Source organism: Somniosus microcephalus, chromosome 12, assembly GCF_052327205.1.
Source record: "Somniosus microcephalus isolate GS21.2 chromosome 12, FLI_Smic_1.0, whole genome shotgun sequence".
NCBI classification, from domain to species: Eukaryota; Metazoa; Chordata; class Chondrichthyes; order Squaliformes; family Somniosidae; genus Somniosus; species Somniosus microcephalus.
Window position 1 is genome coordinate 186,025,778 of NC_140998.1, and position 24,087 is coordinate 186,049,864.

Sequence of the window (24,087 nt, forward strand, 5' to 3'; positions counted from 1 at the left end):
GATTTTTTTGTCTTTCCCCTTGTCTTTCTCTCTCACTAGTTCTCTCCTTTTCTTCCTCTTTCTTTCTTTATTTCTTTGTATCTTTCTTTTTTTTTCTTCCTTTTTTTCTTCCTTCTTTCATCACTATTCCTATTCCTGATCCCCAGCTGCTCGAGCTCGTTGCTGAGTGACTGGGGTTGGGAAATGGATCGAGACACTGACCATTGATGGCCAAGAAGCCAATCACCCCTTTCTATCCAGGGCAAGACACAAAGAATGGGTTAACTGGCCAAGGTCTGACAAGCAGCAGGACATCCCATAGAGAAGGTCAGACATTGGTCACCGTCACAGGCATGTGTCACACACAGTATCGCTGGCAATTATAAACAGTCTAATATTTCAAATTAAGAACAAAAGAACATAAGAACTAGGAGCAGGAGTAGGGCATTCATCCCCTCGAGCCTGCTCCGCTATTCAATAAGATCATGGCTGATCTGATCTTGACCTCAACTCCACTGTCCTGCCTGCTCCCCATAACCCTTGATTCCCTTATAGTTCAAAAATCTGCCTGTCTCCACCTTGAATATGTTCAATGACCCAGCCTCCACAGCTCTCTGGGGTAGAGAATTCCACAGATTCACGATCCTCTGAGAGAATAAATTCCTCCTCACCTCCATTTTAAATGGGCGACCCCTTATTCTGAAACTATGAACCCTAGTTCTAGATTCCCCCATGAGGGGAAACATCCTCTCAGCATCTACCTTGTCGTGTCCCCTCAGTATCTTATATGTTTCAATAAGATCACCTCTCATTCTTGTAAACTCCAATGAGTGTAGGCCCAACCTGCTAAACTTTTCTTCATAAGACAACCCCTTCATCACAAGAATCAGCCTGGTGAACCTTCTCTGAACTGCTTCCAAAGCAAGTATATCCCTCCTTAAATAAGGAGGCCAAAACTGTACGCAGTTCTCCAGGTGTGGTCTCACCAATACCCTGCACAATTTTAACAAGATACCCTACTTTTATATTCCATCCCCCTTGCAATAAAGGCTAACATTCCATTTGCCTTCCTAATTACTTGCTGAACCTGCATGCTAACGTTTTGTGTTTCATGTACAAGGACCCCCAGATCACTCTGTACTGCAGCATTTTGTAGTCTCTCTCCATTTAAATAATAATTTGCTTTTTTATTCTTCCTACCAAAGTGGATAACCTCACATTTTCCCACATTATACTCCATCTGCCAAAATGTTGCCCACTCACTTAACCTCTCTATATCTCTTTGCAGATTCCTTGTGTCCTCCTCACAACTTGCTCACCCACCTATCTTTGTATCATCAGCACATTTGGCTACATTACACTGGGCCTCTTCATCCAAGTCATTAATATAGATTGTAAATAGTTGAGGCCCCAACACCGATCCCTGTGGCACCCCACTAGTTACAGTTTGCCAACCTGAAAATGACCCATTTATCCCGACTCTCTGTTTTCTGTTAGTTAGCCAATCCTCTATCCATGCTAATATATTACCCCCAACACCGTGAGCTCTTATTTTGTTCAGTAACCTTTTATGTGGCACCTTATCGAATGCCTTCCGGAAATCCAAATACACCACATCTACATGTTCCCTTTTCCCCTGCTCGTTACATCCTCAAAGAAATCTAGCAAATTTGTCAAACATGATTTCCCTTTCATAAAACTATGCTGACTCTGCTTGATTGTATTATGATTTTCTAAATGTCCTGCTATTACTTCCTTAACACTGGTTTCCAGCATTTTCCCAATGACAGATGTTAGGCTAACTGGTCTATATAGTTTCCTGCTTTCTGTCTCTCTCCTTTCTTGAATAGAGGCATTATATTTGCTGTTTTCCAATCTGCTTGGACCTCACCAGAATCCAGGGAATTTTGCTAGATTACAACCAATGCATCCACTATCTCTGCAGCCACTTCTTTTAAAACCCCAGGATGCAGGCCATCTGGTCCAGGGGACTTGTCCACCTATAGGCCCATTAGGTTACCTAGTACTTTTTCTCTAGTGACAGTGATTGGTTTAAGTTCCTCCCTCTATATAGTCCCTTGATTATCCATTACTATTAGGATGCTTTTAGTGTCTTCTACCATGAAGACTGATACAAAATATTTGTTTCAATATTTGTTCAAAGTCTCTACCATTTCCCTGTTTCCCATTATTAATTCCCCAGTCTCATCCTCTAAGGGACCAATGTTTACTTTAGCTACTCTCTTCCTTTTTATATACCTGTAGCAGCTCTTACTGTCTGTTTTTATATTTCTTGCTAATTTACTCTCATAATCTATCTTCTCCCACTTTATTATTTTTTTAGATGTCCTTTGCTGATTTCTAAAAAATTCCCAATCCTCTCTGGCCGACCACTGATCATCGCACCATTGTATGCCTTTGTTTTCAATTTGATGAACCAAGAAACATTGATTCAGTGCTGAGAATTTACAAGTGAATCTGTAAATGACAGCCTGGAGTGAAATATTGCACAGTAACACAATAGAGTTCACACCTGTTTATTCACAATGTACCTCAGTTACAATCCGCAGGAACAGTCCACACTAAATCAAAGCAAAATAGTAGTCTGGAAATGATGGTGTGCGATGCAATTAGAGGTTTTGGATTAGATTTTTTAATGCTGTTGTAAGGAATGAAATCTCATGAGTCGGGAGGATGAGCTGCTCAGGTCAGATAGTGGAGGTGGAATCTGCTGCTTTGGGGGATGTGTTTGTATAACATCGCCATTCACAGCAATGTTCTGAATACCAGAGCCACCAGGAGGGAAAGAGAAATCCCATTACCTGTGAGAAATAAATACATTAAATATTATTTGAAAGCAGCGGATAGAAATAAATCTCTCTATAAGTGTAAAACAGAAAAAACAACCCGAATTGCAACACAGCACCAACAACTTGCATTTATATAGCACCTTTAATGTAGTAAAATGACCCAAGATTCACAGGAGCATAAATCAAACAAAATTTGACCGAGCTACACTAGCAGGTGACAAAAAGCTTGGTCAAAGAGGTAGGTTTTAAGCAGCATCTGATAGGAGGAGAGAGAGTAGGAGAGGTTTAGGGAGGGAATTTCAGAGCCTGGGGTCCAGGCAGCTGAAGGCACGGCCGCCAATGGTGGAGTGATGGAAATCAGGGATCCACAAGAGACCAGAATTAGAGGAGGGTTGTAGGGCTGGAGCAGGTTACAGAGATAGGGCGGGGCGAGGCCATGGAACCCTTTGGGTTTTGGGAGACAGGCGAAGACATTACAACCATTTAAGAATCTATTCAATCCTCTAATAGAGGCGGGAGGGGTTAGGGTGTTTCTGGAAGGGTGACCTAGATTGGAGCCAATAGCCTCTCTCATTCGTATTTCTCTCGCAACCGGATGAGGGGGCGGAGCCTCGAAAAATGATTCCATTATTTTTTCTCCCAGAAGCTCAAATTTGTGGTCGGGAAACTATTCAATCCAGTGCCCACATTGGGGGTTTATTTCTCAATCCAGTGCCCGCATTGGGGGTTTATTTCTCAATCCAGTGCCCACATTGGGGGTTTATTTCTCAATCCAGTGCCCACATTGGGGGTTTATTTCTCAATCCAGTGCCCACATTGAGGGTTTATTTCTCAATCAAGTGCCCACATTGGGGATTTATTTCTCAATCCAGTGCCCACATTGGGGGTTTATTTCTTAATCCAGTGCCCATATTGGGGGTTTATTTCTGTATCCAGTGCACACATTGGGGGTTTATTTCTCAATGCAGTGCCCACATTGGGGGTGTATTTCTCAATCCAGTGCCCACATTGGGGGTTTATTTCTGAATCCAGTGCTGACATTGGCAGTTTATTTCTGAACCCAGTGCCCACATTGAGGGTTTATTTCTCAATCCAGTGCCCACATTGGGGATTTATTTCACAATCCAGTGCCCACATTGGGGGTGTATTTCCCAATCCAGTGCCCACATTGGGGGTTTATTTCACAATCCAGTGCCTACATTGGGGGCTTATTTCACAATCCAGTGCCCACATTGGGGGTTTATTTCTCAATCCAGTGCCCACATTGGGAGTTTATTTCTCAATCCAGTGCCCACATTGGGGTGTAGTTCTGAAACCAGTGCCCACATTGGGGGTGTATTTCTGAATCCAGTGCCCACATTGGGGGTTTATTTCTCAATGCAGTGCCCACATTGGGTGTTTATTTCTGAATCCAGTTCCCATAGTGGGGGTGTATTTCTCAATCCAGTGCCCACATTGGGGTTTATTTCTAAACCAAGTGCCCACATTGGGGGTTTATTTCTCAATCCAGTGCCCACATTGGGGGTGTATTTCTCAATCCAGTGCCCACATTGGGGGCTTTTCTGAATCCAGTGCCCACATTATGGGTTTATTTCTCAATCCAGTGCCCACATTGGGGGTTTATTTCTCAATCCAGTGCCCACATTGGGGGTTTATTTCTGAATCCAGTGCCCACATTGGGGTTTTATTTCTGAATCCAGTGCCCACATTGGGCTGTTATTTCTGAATCCAGTGCCCACATTGGGGGTTTATTTCTGAATCCAGTGCCCACATTGGGGGTTTATTTCTCAATCCAATGCCCACATTGGGGGTGTATTTCTCAATCCAGTGCCAACATTGGGGGATTATTTCTCAATCCAGTGCCCACATTGGGGCTTTATTTCTGAATCCAGAGCCCGCATTGGGGGTTTATTTCTCAATCCAGCGCCCATGTTGGGGCTTTATTTCTCAATGCAGTGCCCACATTGGGTGTTTATTTCTGAATCGAGTTCCCATAGTGGGTGGGTATTTCTCAATCCAGTGCCCACATTGGGGGTGTATTTCTCAATCCAGTGCCCACACTGGGGACTTATTTCTCATTCCAGTGCCCACATTGGGGGTTTATTTCTCAATCCAATGCCCACATTGGGGGTTTATTTCTCATTCCGGTGCCCACATTGGGGGTGTATTTCTCAATCCAGTGCCCACATTGGGGGTTTATTTCTGAATCCAGTGCCCACATTGGGGTTTTATTTCTCAATCCAGTGCCCACATTGGGGGTTTTTCTGAATCCAGTGCCCACATTATGGGTTTATTTCTCAATCCAGTGCCCACATTGGCGGTTTATTTCTCAATCCAGTGCCCACATTGGGGGTTTATTTCTGAATCCAGTGCCCACATTGGGGTTTTATTTCTGAATCCAGTGCCCACATTGGGGTGTTATTTCTGAATCCAGTGCCCACATTGGGGGTTTATTTCTGAATCCAGTGCCCACATTGGGGGATTATTTCTCAATCCAATGCCCACATTGCGGGTGTATTTCTCAATCCAGTGCCCACATTGGGGGTTTATTTCTCAATCCAGTGCCCACATTGGGGCTTTATTTCTGAATCCAGAGCCCACATTGGGGGTTTATTTCTCAATCCAGTGCCCATATTGGGGCTTTATTTCTCAATGCAGTGCCCACATTGGGTGTTTATTTCTGAATCGAGTTCCCATAGTGGGGGTGTATTTCTCAATCCAGTGCCCACATTGGGGGTGTATTTCTCAATCCAGTGCCCACATTTGGGGTTTATTTCTAAATCCAGTGCCCACATTGGGGGTTTATTTCTCAATCCAGTGCCCACACTGCGGACTTATTTCTCAATCCAGTGCCCACATTGGGGGTTTATTTCTCAATCCAATGCCCACATTGGGGGTTTATTTCTCAATCCGGTGCCCACATTGGGGGTGTATTTCTCAATCCAGTGCCCACATTGGGGGTTTATTTCTGAATCCAGTGCCCACATTGGGGTTTTATTTCTCAATCCAGTGCCCACATTGGGGGTTTATTTCTCAATCCAGTGCGCACATTGGGGGTTTATTTCTGAATCCAGTGCCCACATTGGGGTTTTATTTCTGAATCCAGTGCCCACATTGTGTTGTTATTTCTGAATCCAGTGCCCACATTGGGGGTTTATTTCTGAATCCAGTGCCAACTTTGGCGGTTTATTTCTCAATCCAGTGCCCACATTGGGGGTTTATTTCTGAATCCAGTGCCCACATTGGGGTTTTATTTCTGAATCCAGTGCCCACATTGGGGTGTTATTTCTGAATCCAGTGCCCACATTGGGTGTTTATTTCTGAATCCAGTGCCAACATTGGGGGTTTATTTGTCAATCCAGTGCCAACATTGCGGGTTGATTTCCCAATCCAGTGCCCACATTGGGGGTGTATTTCCCAATCCAGTGCCCACATTGGGGGTTTATTTCTGAATCAAGTGCCCACATTGGGGGTTTATTTCTCAATCCAGTGCCCGCATTGGGCATTTATTTCTCAATCCACTGCCCACATTGGGGGTTTATTTCAGAATCCAGTGCCCACATTGGGGTGTATTTCTGAATCCAGTGCCCACATTGGGGGTGTATTTCTGAATCCAGTGCCCACATTGGGGGTTTATTTCTCAATCCAGTGCCCACTTTGGGGGTTTATTTCTCAATCCAGTGCCCACATTGGGGGTTTATTTCTCAATCCAGTGCCCACATTGGGGGTTTATTTCTCAATCCAGTGCCCACATGTGGGGTTTGTTTCTGAATCCAGTGCCCACATTGGGGGTTAATTTCTCAATCCAGTGCTCACATTGGGGGTTTATTTCTCAAACCAGTGCCCACATTGAGTGTTTATTTCTAAATCTAGTGCCCACATTGTGGGTTTATTTCTAAATCCAGTGCCCACATTGGGGTGTTATTTCTGAATCCAGTGCCCACATTGGGGCTTTTTTTCTCAATCCAGTGCCCACATTGGGGGTTTATTCCTGAATCCAATGCCCACATTGGCGGTTTATTTCTAAATATAGTGCCCACATTGAGCGTTTATTTTTCAATCCAGGGACCATATTGGGGCTTTATTTCTCTAGCCAGTGCCTACATTGGGGGTTTATTTCTCAATCCAGTGCCCACATTGATAATTTATTTCTGAATCCAGTGCCCACATTGGGGTTTAATTTCTGAATCCAGAGCCCACATTGGTTGTTTATTTCTCTAGCCAGTGCCCACATTGTTTTTTTTTCTCAATCCAGTGCCCACATTGGGGGTTTAATCCTGAATCCAGTTCCCACATTGGGGGTTAATTTCTGAATCCAGTGCCCACATTGGGGATTTATTTCTGATTCCAGTGCCACATTGGGGATTTATTCCTGAATCCAGAGCCCACATTGGGCGTTTATTCCTGAACCCAGTGCCCACATTGGGAGTTTATTCCTGAATCCAGTGCCCACATTGGGGGTTAATTTTTGAATCCAGTGCCCACATTGGGCGTTAATTTCTGAATCCAGTGCCCACATTAGGGGTCTATTTCTAAATCCAGTGCCCACATTGGGGGTGTATTTCTGAATCCAGTGCCCACATTGGGGGTTCATTCCTGAGTCCAGTGCCCAAATTGGGGGTTTATTCCTGAATCCGGTGCCCACATTGGGGTGTATTTCTGAATCCAGTGCACACATTGGCGGTTTATTCCTGAATCCAGTGCTCACATTGGGGTGTATTGCTGAATCCGTTGCCCACATTGGGGGTGTATTTCTGAATCCAGTGCCCACATTGTGGGTTTATTTCTCAATCCAGTGCCCACATTGGGGGTTTATTTCTGAATCCAGTGCCCACGTTGGGGTTTATTTCTCAATCCAGTGCTTCATTGGGAGTTTATTTCTGAATCCAGTGCCCACATGGGGGGTTTATTTCTCTATCCAGTGCCCACATTGGGTGTTTATTTCTCAATCCAGTGCTCACATAGGGGGATTATTTCTGAATCCACTGCCCACATTGGGGGTTTATTTCTCAATCCAGTGCCCACATTGGGGTTTATTTCTGAATCCAGTGCCCACATTGGTGTTTATTTCTGAATGCAGTGCTTCATTGGGGTGTTATATCTGAATCCAGTGCCCACATTGGGGTTTATTTCTGAATCCTGTGCCCACATTGGGGGTTTATTTCTGAATCCAGTGCCCACATTGGGGTTTATTTCTGAATCCAGTGCCAACATTGGGGTTTATTTCTCAATCCAGTGCCCACATTGGGGGGTTATTTCTGAATCCAGTGCCCACATTTTTTTGTCTGAATCCAGTGCCCACATTGGGGCTTTTTTTCTGAATCCAGTGCCCACATTGGGGCTTTATTTCTGAATCCAGTGCCCACATTGGGTGTTTATTTCTGAATCCAGTGCCCACATTGGGGGTTTATTTCTCAATCCAGTGCCCACATTGGAGCTTTATTTCTGAATCCAGTGCCCACATTGGGTGTTTATTTCTGAATCCAGTGCCCACATTGGGGGTTTATTTCTCAATCCACTGGCCACATTGGGGGTTTATTTCTCAATCCAGAGCCCACATTGGGGGTTTATTTCTCAATCCAGAGCCCACATTGGGGGTTTATTTATGAATCCAGAGCTCACATTGAGGGTTTATTCTGAATCCAGTGCCCACATTGGGGGTTTATTTCTCAATCCAGAGCCCACATTGGGTGTTTATTTCTGAATCCAGTGCCCACATTGGGGGTTTATTTCTCAATCCACTGGCCACATTGGGGGATTATTTATGAATCCAGAGCTCACATTGAGGGTTTATTCTGAATCCAGTGCACACATTGGGGGTTTATTTCTCAATCCAGAGCCCACATTGGGGGTTTATTTCTGAATCCAGTGCCAACATTGGGGGTTTATTTCTCAAATTTGGCACCTGGATCATTCCAATATTTCGCAGAATTTAATTTTCAAACAATGGCCCAGAAATTCGAGTCGGGGGCTTGCCGCGCATGTAAGCCCCCGATCTGCACCTACCCGACGCGCCGGCCGTTGAGCTTCAGGGACGCCTGGAATTGCTGTTTTAAAATGTTGACTCCCGGGCAGCGTCTGACGTCACGCCGCCCAGGAGTGCAGCCAGCGCGAAGCCTGTAGCGCGCTGTGCAACTGAGACACGCCCCTTGAGGTCTCAGTTTAACAGGACACGCCCCCAATGCTTCTGCCAAGCTGCTAAGCATTTTTACATGCAAAGCAGCAGTTGAAATAGGTTTTTGGAAGTTTTTTGAAGCTTTTGGTAACTTTTATAAACTTTTAAAAACGTTTACATTATTTTGAAGAATCTGAAGTAGTTTTAAACAGAATTAAAGCAATTTAAAGACTTTTAAAAGCCCTAAAAGAATTTTTTTAATTCCATTTATTTATTTAGCAATGTCGTCGTCATACGTGTCTTCACACTGTTCCCTTTGGGGAACTGTATGAAGTGGTGGAAGGATTTATGGCCATGATTAACGCTCATTCCGTGACCGTAACCATCTTTGAACCAGCCATTAGGGCGGTTAGTCCTATGGCGGGAGGGTTTTATGGGCTCCCACAAGCTATACAAGGAGGGGGGGCCACCCACACCCACGGACGCAAATATCCCACTGGATGTCAACCCAGAATTTAGAGCCGGAGCTCCGACTCCACTTGCCGGGACTGTCTGGAGCGGGGTTCGAAACCCTACCTTGATCTGGCCCAGCGGCGGGGATCCTACCGCTATGCCAAAGGCCCAATCCGATTAGCAACGTGAAATGGCTGGAATGAGCACAATTCACGGCATTAAAAGAACTCACAATTGAACTGATGATGACCTCAGCAATCTCCTCAAGGAGGTGGAGGCGCAACGCCTGCTCATCATTGGTAATGAGAAGTCAAAGGCGCCGCAAAAAGGGCAGATGATAGCTTGGTCTTTCAAGCGGCAGCATAGGGCTCCAGTCACGGGGAGGGAAAAGGCGCAGGAAACGTATGGGTGTCACCTTTTGTGCGGAGTGGGCCTTTTGCGTAGCAGTAAGCATCCCCGCCGCTGGGCCAGAAGGAGTAGGGTTTCGAACCCCACTCCAGACAGTCCCGGCAAGTGGAGTCGGAGCTCCAACTATAAATTCTGGGTGGATATCCAGCGGGATACTTGCGTCCGTGGGTGTGGGTGGCCCCCCCCTCAGATGGGTTGTGGGAGCCCGTAAAACCCTCACGCCATAGGACTAACCACCCTAATGGCTGGTTCAAAGATGGTTACGGTCACGGAATGAGCGGTAATCACGGCCATAAATCCTTCCACCACTTCATACAGTTCCTGAAAGGGAACAGTGTGAGGATACGTACGACGATGACCTCTTGCGCAATGCACCTCCTTGGACCCTCAGTCGCAGATGCGAGGGGGCAAATCGTGCAATTGTTAAATTTTTCATTTTATTGACATGTAAAATGTTGGCCCAGTAATTCCCTTCCAAATGCGCGAGTACGGTTGGGGTACTTACGCGTCTGGCCGGAGGAAATGCTGGTTTTCAGCATGCACAGCGCATGCGGGGAAAACCGGCATTTCCTGTCCTCTGAACGAAGGGGTTCAGAGGCAGAACGCGTGCGACTGCACAGGCAGCGCGTGCGCAGTAAAATTCGCCGCTTTCATTCATGCTTTCAGTGAGGTCAAGTCCTTACAACTTACACATGAAAAAAGCATGGGTACAGTTGCTCCAGAGGCTGCGGAGGAAGATATTTCTTATCGTGGAGCTTCTGAAAGTATGTATGTCTGTATATATTCCTTTGCGTGTTATGTATATATTCCTTTACTTATGTGTATGAATGTATTATTTAATTATGACTTTCAGAGAAAGTAACTTATTGGAAAATCATAATTAAAAACATACATTCATACACACAAGTAAAGGAATATAAAACATACATACATATACGTAAAGGAATATATGCGGACATACATACATAATTACTTATTACTGATGAAAAGTTTCTTTCTTAAAAGTGCTGGAAATGTTACATTACTCATTTTAGAACACTCATTTTCACATTCAATTCACACAGCCACAATTGCTCCTTCTACCTATCGTTCTGAAAACCCGTTTAAAAAAAAAAATTTAAACTTTAAAACTTACTTAAAATTTCTCAAAATAACTTCCCTCCCTTTCCCAAACAAAAATATTGCCTTTCAGAAGCTCCACGATAAAATATATCTTCCTCCGCAGCCTTGGAACAACTTTACACATGCTTTTTTCAAGTGTAACTTGTAAGGACTTACCCTCACTGAATCAGGATTGCTGGGGGGGTCAGAAGTTAGTGGTACAGGGGTTGTTGGGACAGGTAGCTGGGACGGCGTTAGTGGGATAGCTGGATGGGACAGGGGTTGGTGGTACCTATGAGTGGGACAGTGATGTTTGGTCTTGGGTTAGTTCAGACAGGGGTTAGTGGGATAGGGGTTGGTGAGTTGGTCAACTGACGCACACGACGGAGATTCATACAAAATAACAGGCACCTTGTACCTGTGTCCATTATTGTTACCTGGAAGCCTCGTGCCCTTGTTGCACAACTTGTCCTTACAACAGGTGGTATTAGGTGCGACTGGAAACCCAAATTCAGTTCGGTTCGTGGATTTGCAAATGTTCTTCGATACACAACCTTTGATGGCATTCAATGGAGCAGGTGCTGGTAACAGAAAGACACAGGTCATTTTTTAGTATGTCTGTTGTATAATAGGGTGTAGTAGAGCATCGATTCAATGCACCTCCCCTGGGGAATTGTGGTTATAGACGTTGCACAGTATCCATGCACACAACTGAAACATTTACTTATTTTAGCACAAACTCCAAAGACTGGGATTGGAGTTCAGGTCCAGTTCACAGTTACAGGACGAGATGCCTCTCATTACCCCGCGCAAACCTCCCACCTGAAATAAATTTGTCCGGGTTTCTACTCATGTCCAACTGGATACAAACTTACAGGACAGCCCTGCTCCTAATATAGCAGAACAATGGGTTTCTGGCCTCACAGAGGCCACTAACCTGGAGGTGAATTGTTAAGATTGCTGATAACATACATACATATAATGTGGGATATATATTTACATATAAACACACCGTGAGGTATATATATATACTTGCTGAAGTGCCCGGCGGTGCCGAGGGTCTTTTGAGGGCATGTTGTTGTTGGAAGAGAGAGAGAGAGAGCGACTGGGGGGAAGAGAGAGAGCGACTGGGGGGAAGAGAGAGAGCGACTGGGGGGAAGAGAGAGAGCGAGAGACTGGGGGGAAGAGAGAGAGCGACTGGGGGGAAGAGAGAGAGTGACGGGGGGAAGAGAGAGAGCGACGGGGGGAAGAGAGAGAGCAACTGGGGGGAAGAGAGAGAGCGACTGGGGGGAAGAGAGAGAGCAACTGGGGGGAAGAGAGAGAGTGACTGGGGGGAAGAGAGAGAGCGACGGGGGAAGAGAGAGAGCGACTGGGGGAAGAGAGAGAGCGACTGGGGGGAAGAGAGAGAGCGACTGGGGGGAAGGGGGGCGGGGAGGAAAGGAGGAGGGGGAGGAAAGGGGGAGGGGAGGAAAGGGGGAGGGGAGAGGAAAGGGGGAGGGGAGGGGGGGAGGAAAGGGGGAGGGGGAGGGGAGGGGGAGGGGTGGAGGAAAGGGGGAGGGGGAGGACAGGGGGAGGGGGGAGGAAAGGGGGAGGGGGGAGGAAAGGGGGAGGGTGAAGACGGGGGGAAGAGGGGGGGAAGAAGGGGGAGGGGTGGAAGAAGGGGGAGGGGGAAGAAGGGGAGGGGTTTGAAGGGGAGGGGAGAAGGGGGGGAAGAAGTGGAGGGGAAGAAGGGGAGGGGGGAAGAAGGGGAGGGGGGGAAGAAGGGGAGGTGGGAAGAAGGGGAGGGGGGAAGGAGGGGAGATGGGAGGGGGGAAGAAGGGGGAGGGGGGAGAGGAAGGAGGGGGAGGGGGAGGGGGTGAGAGGGGGAGGGGGGAGAGGGGGAGGGGGAAAAAGGGGGAGGGGGAGGGGGGGAAAGGGGGAGGGGGAGGGGGGAAGAAGGGGGAAGGGGGGAAGAAGGGGGAGGGGGGAGGGGGGAAGAAGGGGAGGGGGAGGGGGAAGAAGGGGAGGGGGAGGGGCGGGAAGAAGGGGAGTTGGGAGGGGGGGAAGAAGGGGAGGGGGAGGGGGAGGGAGGGGTGGGGGTGAAGAAGGGGTGGGGTAGGGGGGAAGAAGGGGAGGGGGAAGAAGGGGAGAGGGAGGGGGAAGAAGGGGAGCGGGGGAGAAGGGGGAGGGGGAAGAAGGGGGAGGGGGAAGCAGGGGGAGGGAGAAGAAGGGGGCAGGGGGAGGGGGACGAAGGGGGAAGGGGAAGGGGGAGGGGGGAAGGGGGAGGTGGAGGGCCGGAGGGGGGGAAGGGGGAGGGGGAAGGTGGAGGGGGGAAGGGGGGAATGGCGAGGGGGGAAGGGGAAGGATGGGAAAGGGGAAGGGGAGGGGGGAAGGAGGGGGAGGGGGGAAGGAGGGGGATGGGGAAGAAGGGGGAGAAGGGGGAGGAGAAGAAGGGGGAGGGGGGAATGAGGGGGAGGGGAGGGGGGAAGGAGGGGGAGGGGAGGGGGGAAGGAGTGGGAGGGCGGAAGGGAGAAGGGGGAGGGGGGGAAGAAGGGGGGAGCGGGAAGGAGGGGAGGGGGAGGGGGAAGAAGGGGGAGGGGGAGGGGGAAGAAGGGGGAGGGGGAGGGGGAAGAAGGGGGAGGGGGAAGAAGGGGGAAGGGAGAGGGGGAAGAGGGAGGGGGAAGGGGGAGGGGGAAGGGGAAGGGGAGGGGGAAGAAGGGGGGGGGAAGGAAGGGGGTAGGGGAGGGTGGAAGAATGGGGAGGGGGAGGGGGGAAGAAGGGGGAGGGGGAGGGGGAAGAAGGGGGAGGGGGAAGAAGGGGGAGGGGGGGAAGAAGGGGGAGGGGGAAGAAGGGGGAGGGGGGGAAGAAGGGGGAGGGGGAAGGAGGGGGGAAGGAGGGGGAGGGGTGAAGAATGGGGAGGGGGAAGGAGGGGGAGGGGGAAGGAGGGGGAGGGGGGAAGGGGGCAAGAGAGAGAGCGACGGGGGAAGAGAGAGCGACTGGGGGAAGAGAGAGAGCAACTGGGGGGAAGAGAGAGAGCGACTGGGGGAAGAGAGAGAGCGACTGGGGGGAAGAGAGAGAGCGACTGGGGAAGAGAGAGAGCGACTGGGGGGAAGAGAGAGAGCGACTGGGGGGAAGAGCGAGAGCGACTGGGGGGAAGGGGGCGGCGGAGGAAAGGAGGAGGGGGAGGAAAGGGGGAGGGGGGATGAAAGGGGGAGGGGAGGGGGGAGGAAAGGGGAGGGGGGAGGAAAGGGGAGGGGAGGAGGGAGGAAAGGTGGAGGGGGGAGAGGGGGAGGGAGGAAAGGGGGAGGGGGGAGGAAAGGGGGAGGGGGAGGGAGGGGGAGGAAATGGGGATGGGGAGGAAAGGGGGAGGAAAGGGGGAGGGGGAGGGGGGAGGAAAGGGGGAGGGGGGAGCAAAGGGGGAGGGGGAGGAAAGGCGGAGGGGGGAGGAAAGTGGGAGGGGGAAAGGGGGATGGGGAGGGGGAGGAAAGGGGGAGGGGGGAGGGAAGGGGGAGTGGGAGGAAAGAGGGAGGGGGAGATAAGGGGGAGGGGGAGGAAGAATGGGGGAGGGGAGAGGGGGAAGAAGGGGGGAAGAAGGGGGGGGAAGAAGGGGGAGGGGTGAAGACGGGGGAGGGGGAAGAAGGGGGAGGGGGAGAAGGGGGAGGAAGGGGGAGGGGGGAAGAAGGGGGAGGGGTGAAGACGGGGGAGGGGGAAGAAGGGGGAGGGGGAGAAGGGGGAGGAAGGGGGAGGGGGGAAGAAGGGGAAGGGGGGACGAATGGGGAAGGGGAGGGGGAAGAAGGGGGAGGGGGAATAAGGGGAGGGGGAGGGGGGAAGAAGTGGAGGGGGAGGGGGGAAGAAGGGAAGGGGGAGGGGGGAGAAGGGGAGGCGGGAGGGGGAAGAAGGGGAGGGGGGAGGGGGTTAAGAAGGGGAGCGGGAGAGGGAAGAAGGGGGAGTGGGGAGGGGGGAAGAAGGGGGAGGGGGAAGGGGAGGGGGCAGAAGGGGGAAGGGGGAGGGGGAAGAAGGGGGAAGGGGAGGGGGAAGAAGGGGGAAGGGGAGGGGGAAGAATGGGAAGGAGAAGGGGGGAAGGGGAAGGGGGAGGGGGGAAGGGGGGGAAGGGGGGAAGGGGGAGGGGAGGAAGAAGGGGGGGAGGGGTGAATAAGGGGGAGGGGGGAGGGGGAGGGGGAAGAAGGGGAGGGGGGAGGGGGAAGAAGGGGAGGGGGACGAAGGGGGAGTGGGGAGGGGGGAAGAAGGGGGGAAGAAGGGGGAAGGGGGAGGGGGGAAGGGGGAGGGGGAAGGGGAGGGTGGGAAGGGGGAAGGAGGGGGAGGCGGGGGGGATGTAGGGGAGGGGGAGGGGGGAAGAAGGGGGTGGGTGGAAGGAGGGGGTGCGGGAGGGGGGAAGGAGGGGGAGGGGGGAAGGAGGGGGAGGGGGAAGGAGGGAAGAGAGAGAGCGACTGGGGGGAAGAGAGAGAGAGCGACTGGGTGGAGGAGAGAGAGCGACTGGGGGGAAGAGAGAGAGCGACTGGGGGGAAGGGGGGGCAGGGGAGGAAAGGAGGAGGGGAGAGGAAAGGGGGAGGGGGGAGGAAAGGGGGAGGGGGGAGGGAGGGGGAGGAAAGGGGGAGGGGGAGGAAAGGGGGAGGGGGAGGAAAGGGGGAGGGGGAGGGGTGGAGGACAGGGGGAGTGTGAGGGGGTCGAAAGGAGGAGAGGAGGTGGGGAGGAAAGGGGGAGGGGGTGAAGAAAGGGGGAGGTGGGAGGAAAGGGGGAGGGGGAGGAAAGGGGGAGGGGGAAGAAGGGGGGGAGGGGGGAAGAAGGGGATGAAGGGGAAGGGGTGAAGACGGGGGGAGGGTTGAAGAAGGGGGAGGGGTGAAGAAGGGGGAGGGGTGAAGAAGGGGGAGGGGGATGAAGGGGGAAGAAGGGGGAGGAGGAAGAAGGGGGAGGGGGAGGAAAGGGGGAGGGGGAGGAAAGGGGGAGGGGTGTAGGAAATGGGGATGGGGCGATGAAACGGGGAGGGGGTGAGCGGAGGGGAGGGGGAGGAAAGGGGGAAGGGAGGGGGGAGGAAAGGGGGAGGGGGAGGGGGGATGAAAGGGGGAGGGGAGGTGGGGAGGAAAGGGGGAGGGCGAAGAAGGGGGAGGGGGGGAAGAAGGGGGAGGGGGAGGGGGGAAGAAGGGGGAGGGGGGATGAAGGGGAGGGGTGAAGAAGGGGGAGGGGTGAAGAAGGGGGAGGGGGAAGGGGGAACAACGGGGAGGGGGAGAAGGGGGAGGGGGAAGAAGGGGGAGGGGGGGAAGAAGGGGGTGGGGGGGAAGAAGGGGGAGGTGGGAAGAAGGGGGAGGGGTGGGGAAGAAGGGGGAGGTGGTGGGGGAAGAAGGGGGAGGCGGTGGGGGAAGAAGGGGAGGGGGAGAAGGGGGAGGGGGTAGAAGGGGGGAGGGGAGAAGGGGGAGGGGGAAGAAGGGGGAGGGAGGAGGGGGAAGAAGGGGAGGGAGGAGGGGGGAAGAAGGTGAGAGGGAGGAGCGGAAGAAGGGGGGGAGGGGGGAAGAAGGGGAGGGGGAGGGGGGAAGAAGGGGCGGGGAGAGGGGGAAGAAGGGGAGGGGAGGGGGGAAGAAGGGGAGGGGGGAGGGGGGAAGAAGGGGGAGCGGGGAGGGGTTAAGAAGGGGAGGGAGAAGGGGGAGGGGGAAGAAGGGGGAAGGGGAAGAAGGGGGAAGGGGGAGGGGGAAGAAGCGGGAAGGGGGAGGGGGAAGAAGGGGGAGGGGGGAAGGGGGAGGGGGAAGGGGGGAAGGGGGAGGGGGAAGGGGGGGAGGGGGGAAGGGGGGAAGGGGGAGGGGGGAAGAAGGGGCGAGGGGTGGAGAAGGGGGAGGGGTGGAGAAGGGGGAGGGGGGAAAGCAGAGAAGGGGAGGGGGAGGGGGAGAAGGGGGAGGGGAGGGGGGAAGAAGGGGGAGGGGAGGGGGAAGAAGGGGAGGGGGAAGAATGGAGGGGGAGGGGGAAGAATGGAGGGGGAGGGGGAAAGGGGGGAAGAAGGGGGAGGGTGGCAGGGGAAGAAGGGTGAGGGAGGGGGAGGGGAGAAGGGGGGAAGAATGGGGAGGGGGAGGGGAAGAAGGGGGAGGGGGAGGGGGAGGGGGGAAGAAGCGGGTGGGGGAGGGGGGAAGGAGGGGGAGGGGGAAAGAGGGGGAGGGGGGGAGGGGAGCGCCTCCCGAGCCCCACCTCCCGCCTCCGAGCCACGCCCTCCCGAGGCCCGATCTCCCGAGGCCCGATCTCCCGAGGCCCGATCTCCGGAGCCCCGCCCTCCCGCCCCCCGATCTCCCGAGCCCCGCCCCCCGATCTCCAGAGCCCCCGCCCCCCCGATCTCCCGAGGCTCGCCCCCCCGATCTCCCGAGGCCTGATCTCCCGAGCCCCGCCCCCCACAGCCCCGATCTGCCGAACCCCGACTTCCCGAGCCCCGCCCCCCGCCCGAGCCATCTTCAAGAGCAGAGAGAGAGGTGCCGCCGCGCAACCTACTGCGTGAGGCCAGGCCAGACTCAAGTCACGCGCGCTGACTCCTGCCCCACCCGCCTTTGCTAATATGGCGGCGGTGGCGATGCTCGGTTCAGGCCCGCCCCCTCCAGCCTTCACAAAGGTGGCGGCGATCGCGAGCCGCTTGTTTAGTGCGATGGGAGGTGCCTAGCTCGGGCGTGGCTGGGCATCAGAGGCCCAGGCTTACAGGCCTGGAAAAACGGTGAAAGGTAGGAAAATTCTAGATGTTAGAGAAAAGATTTACAAAATAATTAACTTTTTTAAAAAACAATTTGTGTTTTAAATGCAACTTTTTTTTTGCTGGAAATGTAGATTTGAAAAGAAACACGCAGAAAGTGGGAAAAAGAAATAAACAGTTTGGAATCAAGATGGCGGCCACTCACCTCGGTTCAGAATGATAAGGCCCGCCCACACATGCACCGATTGGTCAACCGTCAGGTCACTGAACTGTAGGATTGGTCAACCATCACGTCACTCAACTGTAGGATGGCCCGCCCGCACACACAATGAACCCACCCCCACTCGATGTAAATGAGCGGATAATGAGCGGAATTTTGAACATTTTTTGGATACCGTCGGCACAATTTTTGTCCGACCGTCGGCACAATTTTTGTCCGAGTAAAAAGTAAATACGCCTACAAGAGTCCACTAATGGTGAGCTTTCTTTTGATATAACATATGTGTAGGTACGCTCTATAACTTTTGATTGTATAGCCGGACAGAGAGACAGACGGAGAGACAGACGGAGAGACAGACAGAGAGACATATCCTTTTATATATATAGATATACTAGCTGGGGGAGCCCGGCTTTTGCCAGGGCTTTATTTTGTTTTTTTTTGTTCTTTTTTTAGTTTTTGTGTTTTTGGGCCGGGCGGTTTAAATCGAGTGCGAGGCTTTGGGGCCTCTCTGTGTCCCTCTGTGAATCTGCTGCCGGGCAACATTTTAAATCGAGTCCCAGGCTTTCAGGCCCTGTCTGTCTGTCCCTCTGTGAATCTGCTGCCGGGCAACATTTTAAATCGAGTCCCAGGCTTTCAGGCCCTGTCTGTCTGTCCCTCTGTGAATCTGCTGCCGGGCAACATTTCTACCTTTTAATACCTTGAAAGATGAAAGTGAAAGTACTTATAAAATGTTTTTGGTAAATCTTATGTTATTTTTAAAAGAGATACTAACTTTTTCAAAGCTGGATGATCAAAGTAGTTTGAGCTGGAAGCAGTGAAACAATGGCTGCCACATCCCTGAGATGAAAACGATTAGTCCCGCCCACACACACACACCGATTGGCCAACCATCAGGGGACTGTACTGTAGGATTGGTCAATCGTGACGGCACAGGATTGGTGGAACCTTGACATCAGTCAATCAATGCTAAGTAGCAGATAATGAGTTTAATTTTGAAGGTTTTTTGCATAAGGCACGAACAACTTTCGTCCGACCGAAAAGTAAATATGCTTACGACCGTCCCGGAAGCGTAAGCTTTCTTTGGAGGTAACGCGCGCGTAGGTACGCTCTATAACTTTCGAGCGCATAGCCGGACAGACGCACACATGAGGACAGACAGAAGGACAGACAGACAGACAGAAGGACAGACAGACAGACAGATCGATTCCTTTATATATATAGATACTGTGTGATACTTATGTACTTATACACAATGTGGGATATTTATAGATAATTACACACACACTGTCGGATATATGTCCAAAGATGTGCGGGTTAGGTTGATTGGCTATGATAAATTGATCCTTAGTGTTAGGGGGCTTAAATACGTGGGGTTACAGGGATAGGGTGGGATATCTGTTGGGGTTACGGGGATCGGGTGGGATATGTGTCGGTGCAGGCTCGATGGGCCGAAATGGCCTCTATCTGCACTGTGGGGTTTCTGTGATTTCTGTGATATATAAATATGTGTATTTATAACAACACACTGTGGGATATCAAGCAATTATAGGTGAAAAATTGCTGATCGCCAGCAAAGCAGTCGGTGTCACCGCCAACTGACGTTAATGGCTGCCTGAAATAGCCGCAGCGCTAACCGACCTAAATTGGTGTGGGGGGGCGGGGTGGGGAGGCATGGAGTTAGGTGACGCAGCGCTAACCTTAGGCGCTGCACGGTTAAGTTTGCGTTCCTGGTCACGAGGGATCCGGGACCAATTGGTTGTGCTGGTGCGGCCCCGAGCATCTGTGTGCAAGGCTGTGACGCTCACAATGCATTGTGGGCAGTTAGGGCCTCTGAAATTTAAAGGGGCCATGCACATTGAAGCAAGACAAAATAAATTGCACTGATTCAATATATTTTCAGCATTTTGTCCTTTTTTTTACAAATCTATATATATAAACGGATCGTTCTGTCTGTCTATCTGTCTGTCCTTCTGTCTGTCTGTCCTTCTGTCTGTCCTCATGTGTGCGTCTGTCCGGCTATGCGCTCAAAAGTTACAGAGCGTACCTACGCGTGCGTTACGTCGAAAGAAAGCTCACCGTTCCAAAACGATTGTAAGCGTATTTACGTATCGGCCGGACAAAAATTGCGCCCACGGTATCCGAAAAATGGTCAAAATTCCACTCATTAGCATCTCATTATCCGCTCATTAGCGACAGAGTGACTTCGAGGTCGACCAATCGTACGCCGGGTTCCTGGCGCGTGCGGGCGGGCCCTCCTACAGCCGAGTGACGGGACGATTGACCAATCCTACGCTTTGGTGACCTGACGGTCGACCAATCGGTGCGTGTGTGGGCGGGCCTTATCGTTCTGAACCGAGGTGCGTCGCTGCCATCTTGATTCTAAACTTTTCCTTTCTTTTTCCCGCTTTCTGCGTGTTTCTTTTCAAATCTACATTTCCAGCAAAAAAAAAGTTGCTTTTAAAACACAAATTTTTTAAAAAAAAAGTTAATTAATTTGTAAATCTTTTCTCTAACCTCTATAATTCTCCTACCTTTCACCGTTTTTCTAGGCCCGGGGCCTAGGCTTCTCCAACTGCCAGCAGTGCAACTCTAGACCCAGGCTCCCGGCCTAGGCAGAGACAAACACTGGCAGAGGAGAGAGGGTGTGCTGCCTCAGCTCCATTCCCAGGGTCAGTAGGTGGGGATCCTTCATAAGCAACTGGGGTAGGTCGCAAGCCCTGAATAATAATCTGAAGATCCTGTGTTTGCAGCTGAGGAAATTTCTTCTACAGGCAGCCCCAGGTTAACGGCAGCCATCTTTGTCAAGGAGGGCAAAAAGTTTCAGTGCAACGCCATTTTGATTCAGTGTGTAACAGAGTGCCTGCGCGGCCATCTTAGTACAGGAACATAGAGTGGGTGGGGCTTCTGTGCTCCAAATCGGGTCCTGGTGACCGAGACAGACAATCGGCTGTGTGGGCGGGGCCTAATCTTTCCAACTGAAAAGCAAGCGGTGGCCATTGTTTGTGGTACAACACTGAGAGGTGAGGACCCCTTTTTTAATAAAAAGATTGGTGAGGTTGTAAAGTGTATGTTATAGAAAGATTTACCAAAAATGTTTTATAAGTACAGAAAACTTTGTGCTATCCGGAGGTGAGCTATCCGGCAATCTGGAGCCACCACAAAAATCAGCAGCCGTTTTTTATTCTTTGTTTATTTTCCTTTGTTTGAACAGTCAAGCTGTGTAAGGTCTGTAGCTATAGCAACAGCTTTAGCTGCAGAGCTTCAGGGCCACACACAGTGTTTAGAAGCTGTTGCTAAGCAACAGTGTTTGTTGTCAAATACGGAGATAAGAATCTCCGTATCTCTCAACATTACCTCTGGAGAGTAGGGCAGTTTTAAGGCAAGGCATCAGCTCGCCGGATAGCACAAAGTTTCCTGTATTTTAAGTATATCTCCCCGCCTCCCTTTCCACCCCCACACCTCCCAATTCACAATTCACAATTCAAATCGCTTTATTGGCATGATAAGTTACATCTTATGTTGCCAAAGCATCAAAATACATTTATGGTTTACCACATAAACGCAGTTCTATTCATACAGTGTATAAACAGGTATATCCCTGAGTGTATAAATATACATTCGCATTGTTTATATATATTCTTTTCTTAGTTTACTGGTTGGCTCTCTGTTCATGGCAAGCTGTAACATAGCGTGCCGCCAGTGTTACACAGCTTCTCTCCTCTCCCAGTAGGAATGGGAGTTTTTGGTTGTCATTCAGATTTCTGAAATCAGGGCATATTTGTGAGAATTTTTGGTAGAAATTCTCCCTGATGCCCTGATATTTTCCACAAGCTGTGAGGAAGTGCATCTCTGTCTCCACCACTCCCTGACTGCAGTGAGAGCATATCCTGTCCTCTCTTGGCAGCCTGGTCTGCCTGTGTCTGCCTTATTCGATCGCTAGGCTATGTTCGCTAAGTCTGTACCTTGTCAAGGTTCTTCCCACCCCCACACCCCCACACCCCCTCCACCCCCCCCACCCTTCCCCCCCACACCCCACCCCCTTCCCCCCCACACCTCACCCCCCCAAACCCCACGCCCCCACACACCCCCACACCACCTTCCCCCACACCCCCTTCCCCCCTTCCCCCCCACAACCTCACCACCCCCACACACACCCTTCCCCCCACACCCCCCACCCCTTCCCCTCCCCCTCCCCTCCTCCCCCCTCCCCTTCCCATCCCCGCTCCCTCTCTTCCCCCCAGTCGCTCTCTCTCTTCCCCCCCAGTCGCTCTCTCTCTTCCCCCAGTTGCTCTCTCTCTTCCCCCCCAGTCGCTCTCTCTCTTCCCCCCCAGTCGCTCTCTCTCTTCCCCCCCCGTCGCTCTCACTTTTCTCCCCCCCGTCGCTCTCACTCTTCCCCCCCCTGTCGCTCTCCCTCTTCCCCCCCGTCACTCTCTCTCTTCCCCCGTCGCTCTCTCTCTTCCCCCCCAGTCGCTCTCTCTCTTCAGCCCCAGTCGCTCTCTCTCTTCCCCCCCGTCGCTCTCACTCTTCCCCCCGTCGCTCTCACTCTTCTCCCCCCATCGCTCTCACTCTTCCCCCCCTGTCGCTCTCCCTCTTCCCCCCCGTCGCTCTCTCTCTTCCCCGTCACTCTCTCTCTTCCCCCCAGTCACTCTCTCTCTTCCCCCCAGTCGCTCTCTCTCTTCACCCCCAGTCGCTCTCTCTCTTCCCCCCCAGTCGCTCTCTCTCTTCCCCCCCAGTCGCTCTCTCGCTTCCACCCCAGTCGCTCTCTCTCTTCCCCCCCAGTCGCTATCTCTCTTCCCCCCCGTCGGTCTCACTCTTCCCCCCCATCGCTCTCACTCTTCCCCCCCGTCGCTCTCACACTTCCCCCCCGTCGCTCTCACTCTTCCCCCCCTGTCGCTCTCCCTCTTCCCCCCCGTCGCTCTCTCTCTTCCCCCCCGTCGCTCTCTCTCTTCCCCCCCGTCGCTCTCTCTCTTCCCCCGTCGCTCTCTCTCTTCCCCGTCACTCTCTCTCTTCCCCCCCGTCGCTCTCTCTCTTCCCCCCCGTTGCTCTCTCTCTTCCCCCCAGTCGCTCTCTCTCTTCCCCCCCAGTCGCTCTCTCTCTTCCCCCTCAGTCGCTCTCTCTCTTCCCCCCAGTCTCTCTCTATCTTCCCCCCCAGTCACTCTCTCTCTTCCCCCCCAGTCACTCTCTCTCTTCCCCCCAGTCGCTCTCCCTCTTCCCCCCTGTCGCTCTCTCTCTTCCCCCCAGTCGCTCTCTCTCTTCCCCCCAGTCGCTCTCTCTCTTCCCCCCCAGTCGCTCTCTCTCTTACCCCCCAGTCGCTCTCTCTCTTCCCCCCCAGTCGCTTTCTCTCTCTCTTCCAACAACAACATGCCCTCAAAAGACCCTCGGCACCGCCGGGCACTTCAGCTAGTATTCTATATTTTAAAGAAGTTCCAAATGTGAGTATTCAGTTCTTAAAGCTGAATTTACCTTCCTAAACTGAACAAATGGGAAAAATGCCTCAGCATTAACACAAATGGCTCAACAAGCCAGGGAAGGGGCACCCAGGGTGTCACACACAGCGCTCCAGCTTTGTGCAGGGCGTCAACACTGCAAGACAGGCCCTCTACCCACAGGGGCCAAGAAGGCCTCCAGAAAGAATGATATGGGACCACATCACCGAGGCCGTCACTGCCAGCAGTGTCACCCCCACCACCTGGCTCCAGTGCCCAAAGAAGCTTCATGACCTCACACCACTGGTCAAGGTCAGTGAATGCATCTTCAAAAGCCGCCTCCTCCCAACTGCACCAATAGCCTCACACACTGCTCAATGCAAGACCCACACCCCCAATCACTCACCTACCAACATTCTGCACCAATCACGAGGCACACCTCCCATTCCTAGCCTCACCTTACTTGGAGGTGACGGTGTAGGCCATTCTTGGCAGGGGCATGGCTGAGCCCTTGGCCAGCAGTGGGGCTGAGTGGATAAAAGATGCTGGAATCCTCATACTTTATCCTCCTTCTGGCCTGCACCTCTTGTTTTCCTGCCCTCCCATCACCACAACTCCACCCTTGTGTCTTCCTCATTTCACACACCCAAGAAATGCAGCCTGCCCAGCCAGTGGGTCAACAGGAAGAGGTAGCCTGCCCAGCCAGTGGGACTGCAGGTATATGATTCAATCCCAGATATCTCGGCCACAAAGAGATTGTCTGGGATGCATCCTTCCATCTAATTCCTCCTCTTCAACTTCCCCTTCCTCGTCTTCCTTTTCCCACTACAAGCGGATGCTGTAAATGTGAAATTACAGCATAAGATGCTGCAAATGCTCAGTTGGTCAGTCTTATGTTCATTAATAAATAGACATTCTTA

The 24,087-nt window shown here is 52.1% G+C and overlaps 1 protein-coding gene and 1 pseudogene across 5 annotated transcripts in view; one reads left to right on the forward strand and one right to left on the reverse strand.

Moving 5' to 3' along the window:
- The window catches only part of LOC147109759 (uncharacterized), a 1,788,622-nt pseudogene that overhangs the window by 941,354 nt on the left and 823,181 nt on the right, over positions 1-24,087 (forward strand).
- LOC147109761 (uncharacterized) overlaps positions 2,507-24,087 on the reverse strand; it is a 137,427-nt gene continuing 115,846 nt past the window's right edge. For 4 of the 5 annotated variants that reach the window (XM_086003879.1, XM_086003878.1, XM_086003877.1 and 1 more), the window contains 2 exons: positions 11,304-11,447; positions 2,507-2,801 (listed from right to left, as the gene is read on the reverse strand). In XM_086003879.1, the coding sequence (XP_085860005.1) occupies positions 2,746-2,801; positions 11,304-11,447 (200 nt within the window). In that variant the 3' untranslated portion in view covers positions 2,507-2,745. Of the gene's footprint in view, positions 2,802-11,284; positions 11,448-24,087 lie in introns of all 5 variants that reach the window. The other variant, XM_086003880.1, reaches the window with a different exon arrangement.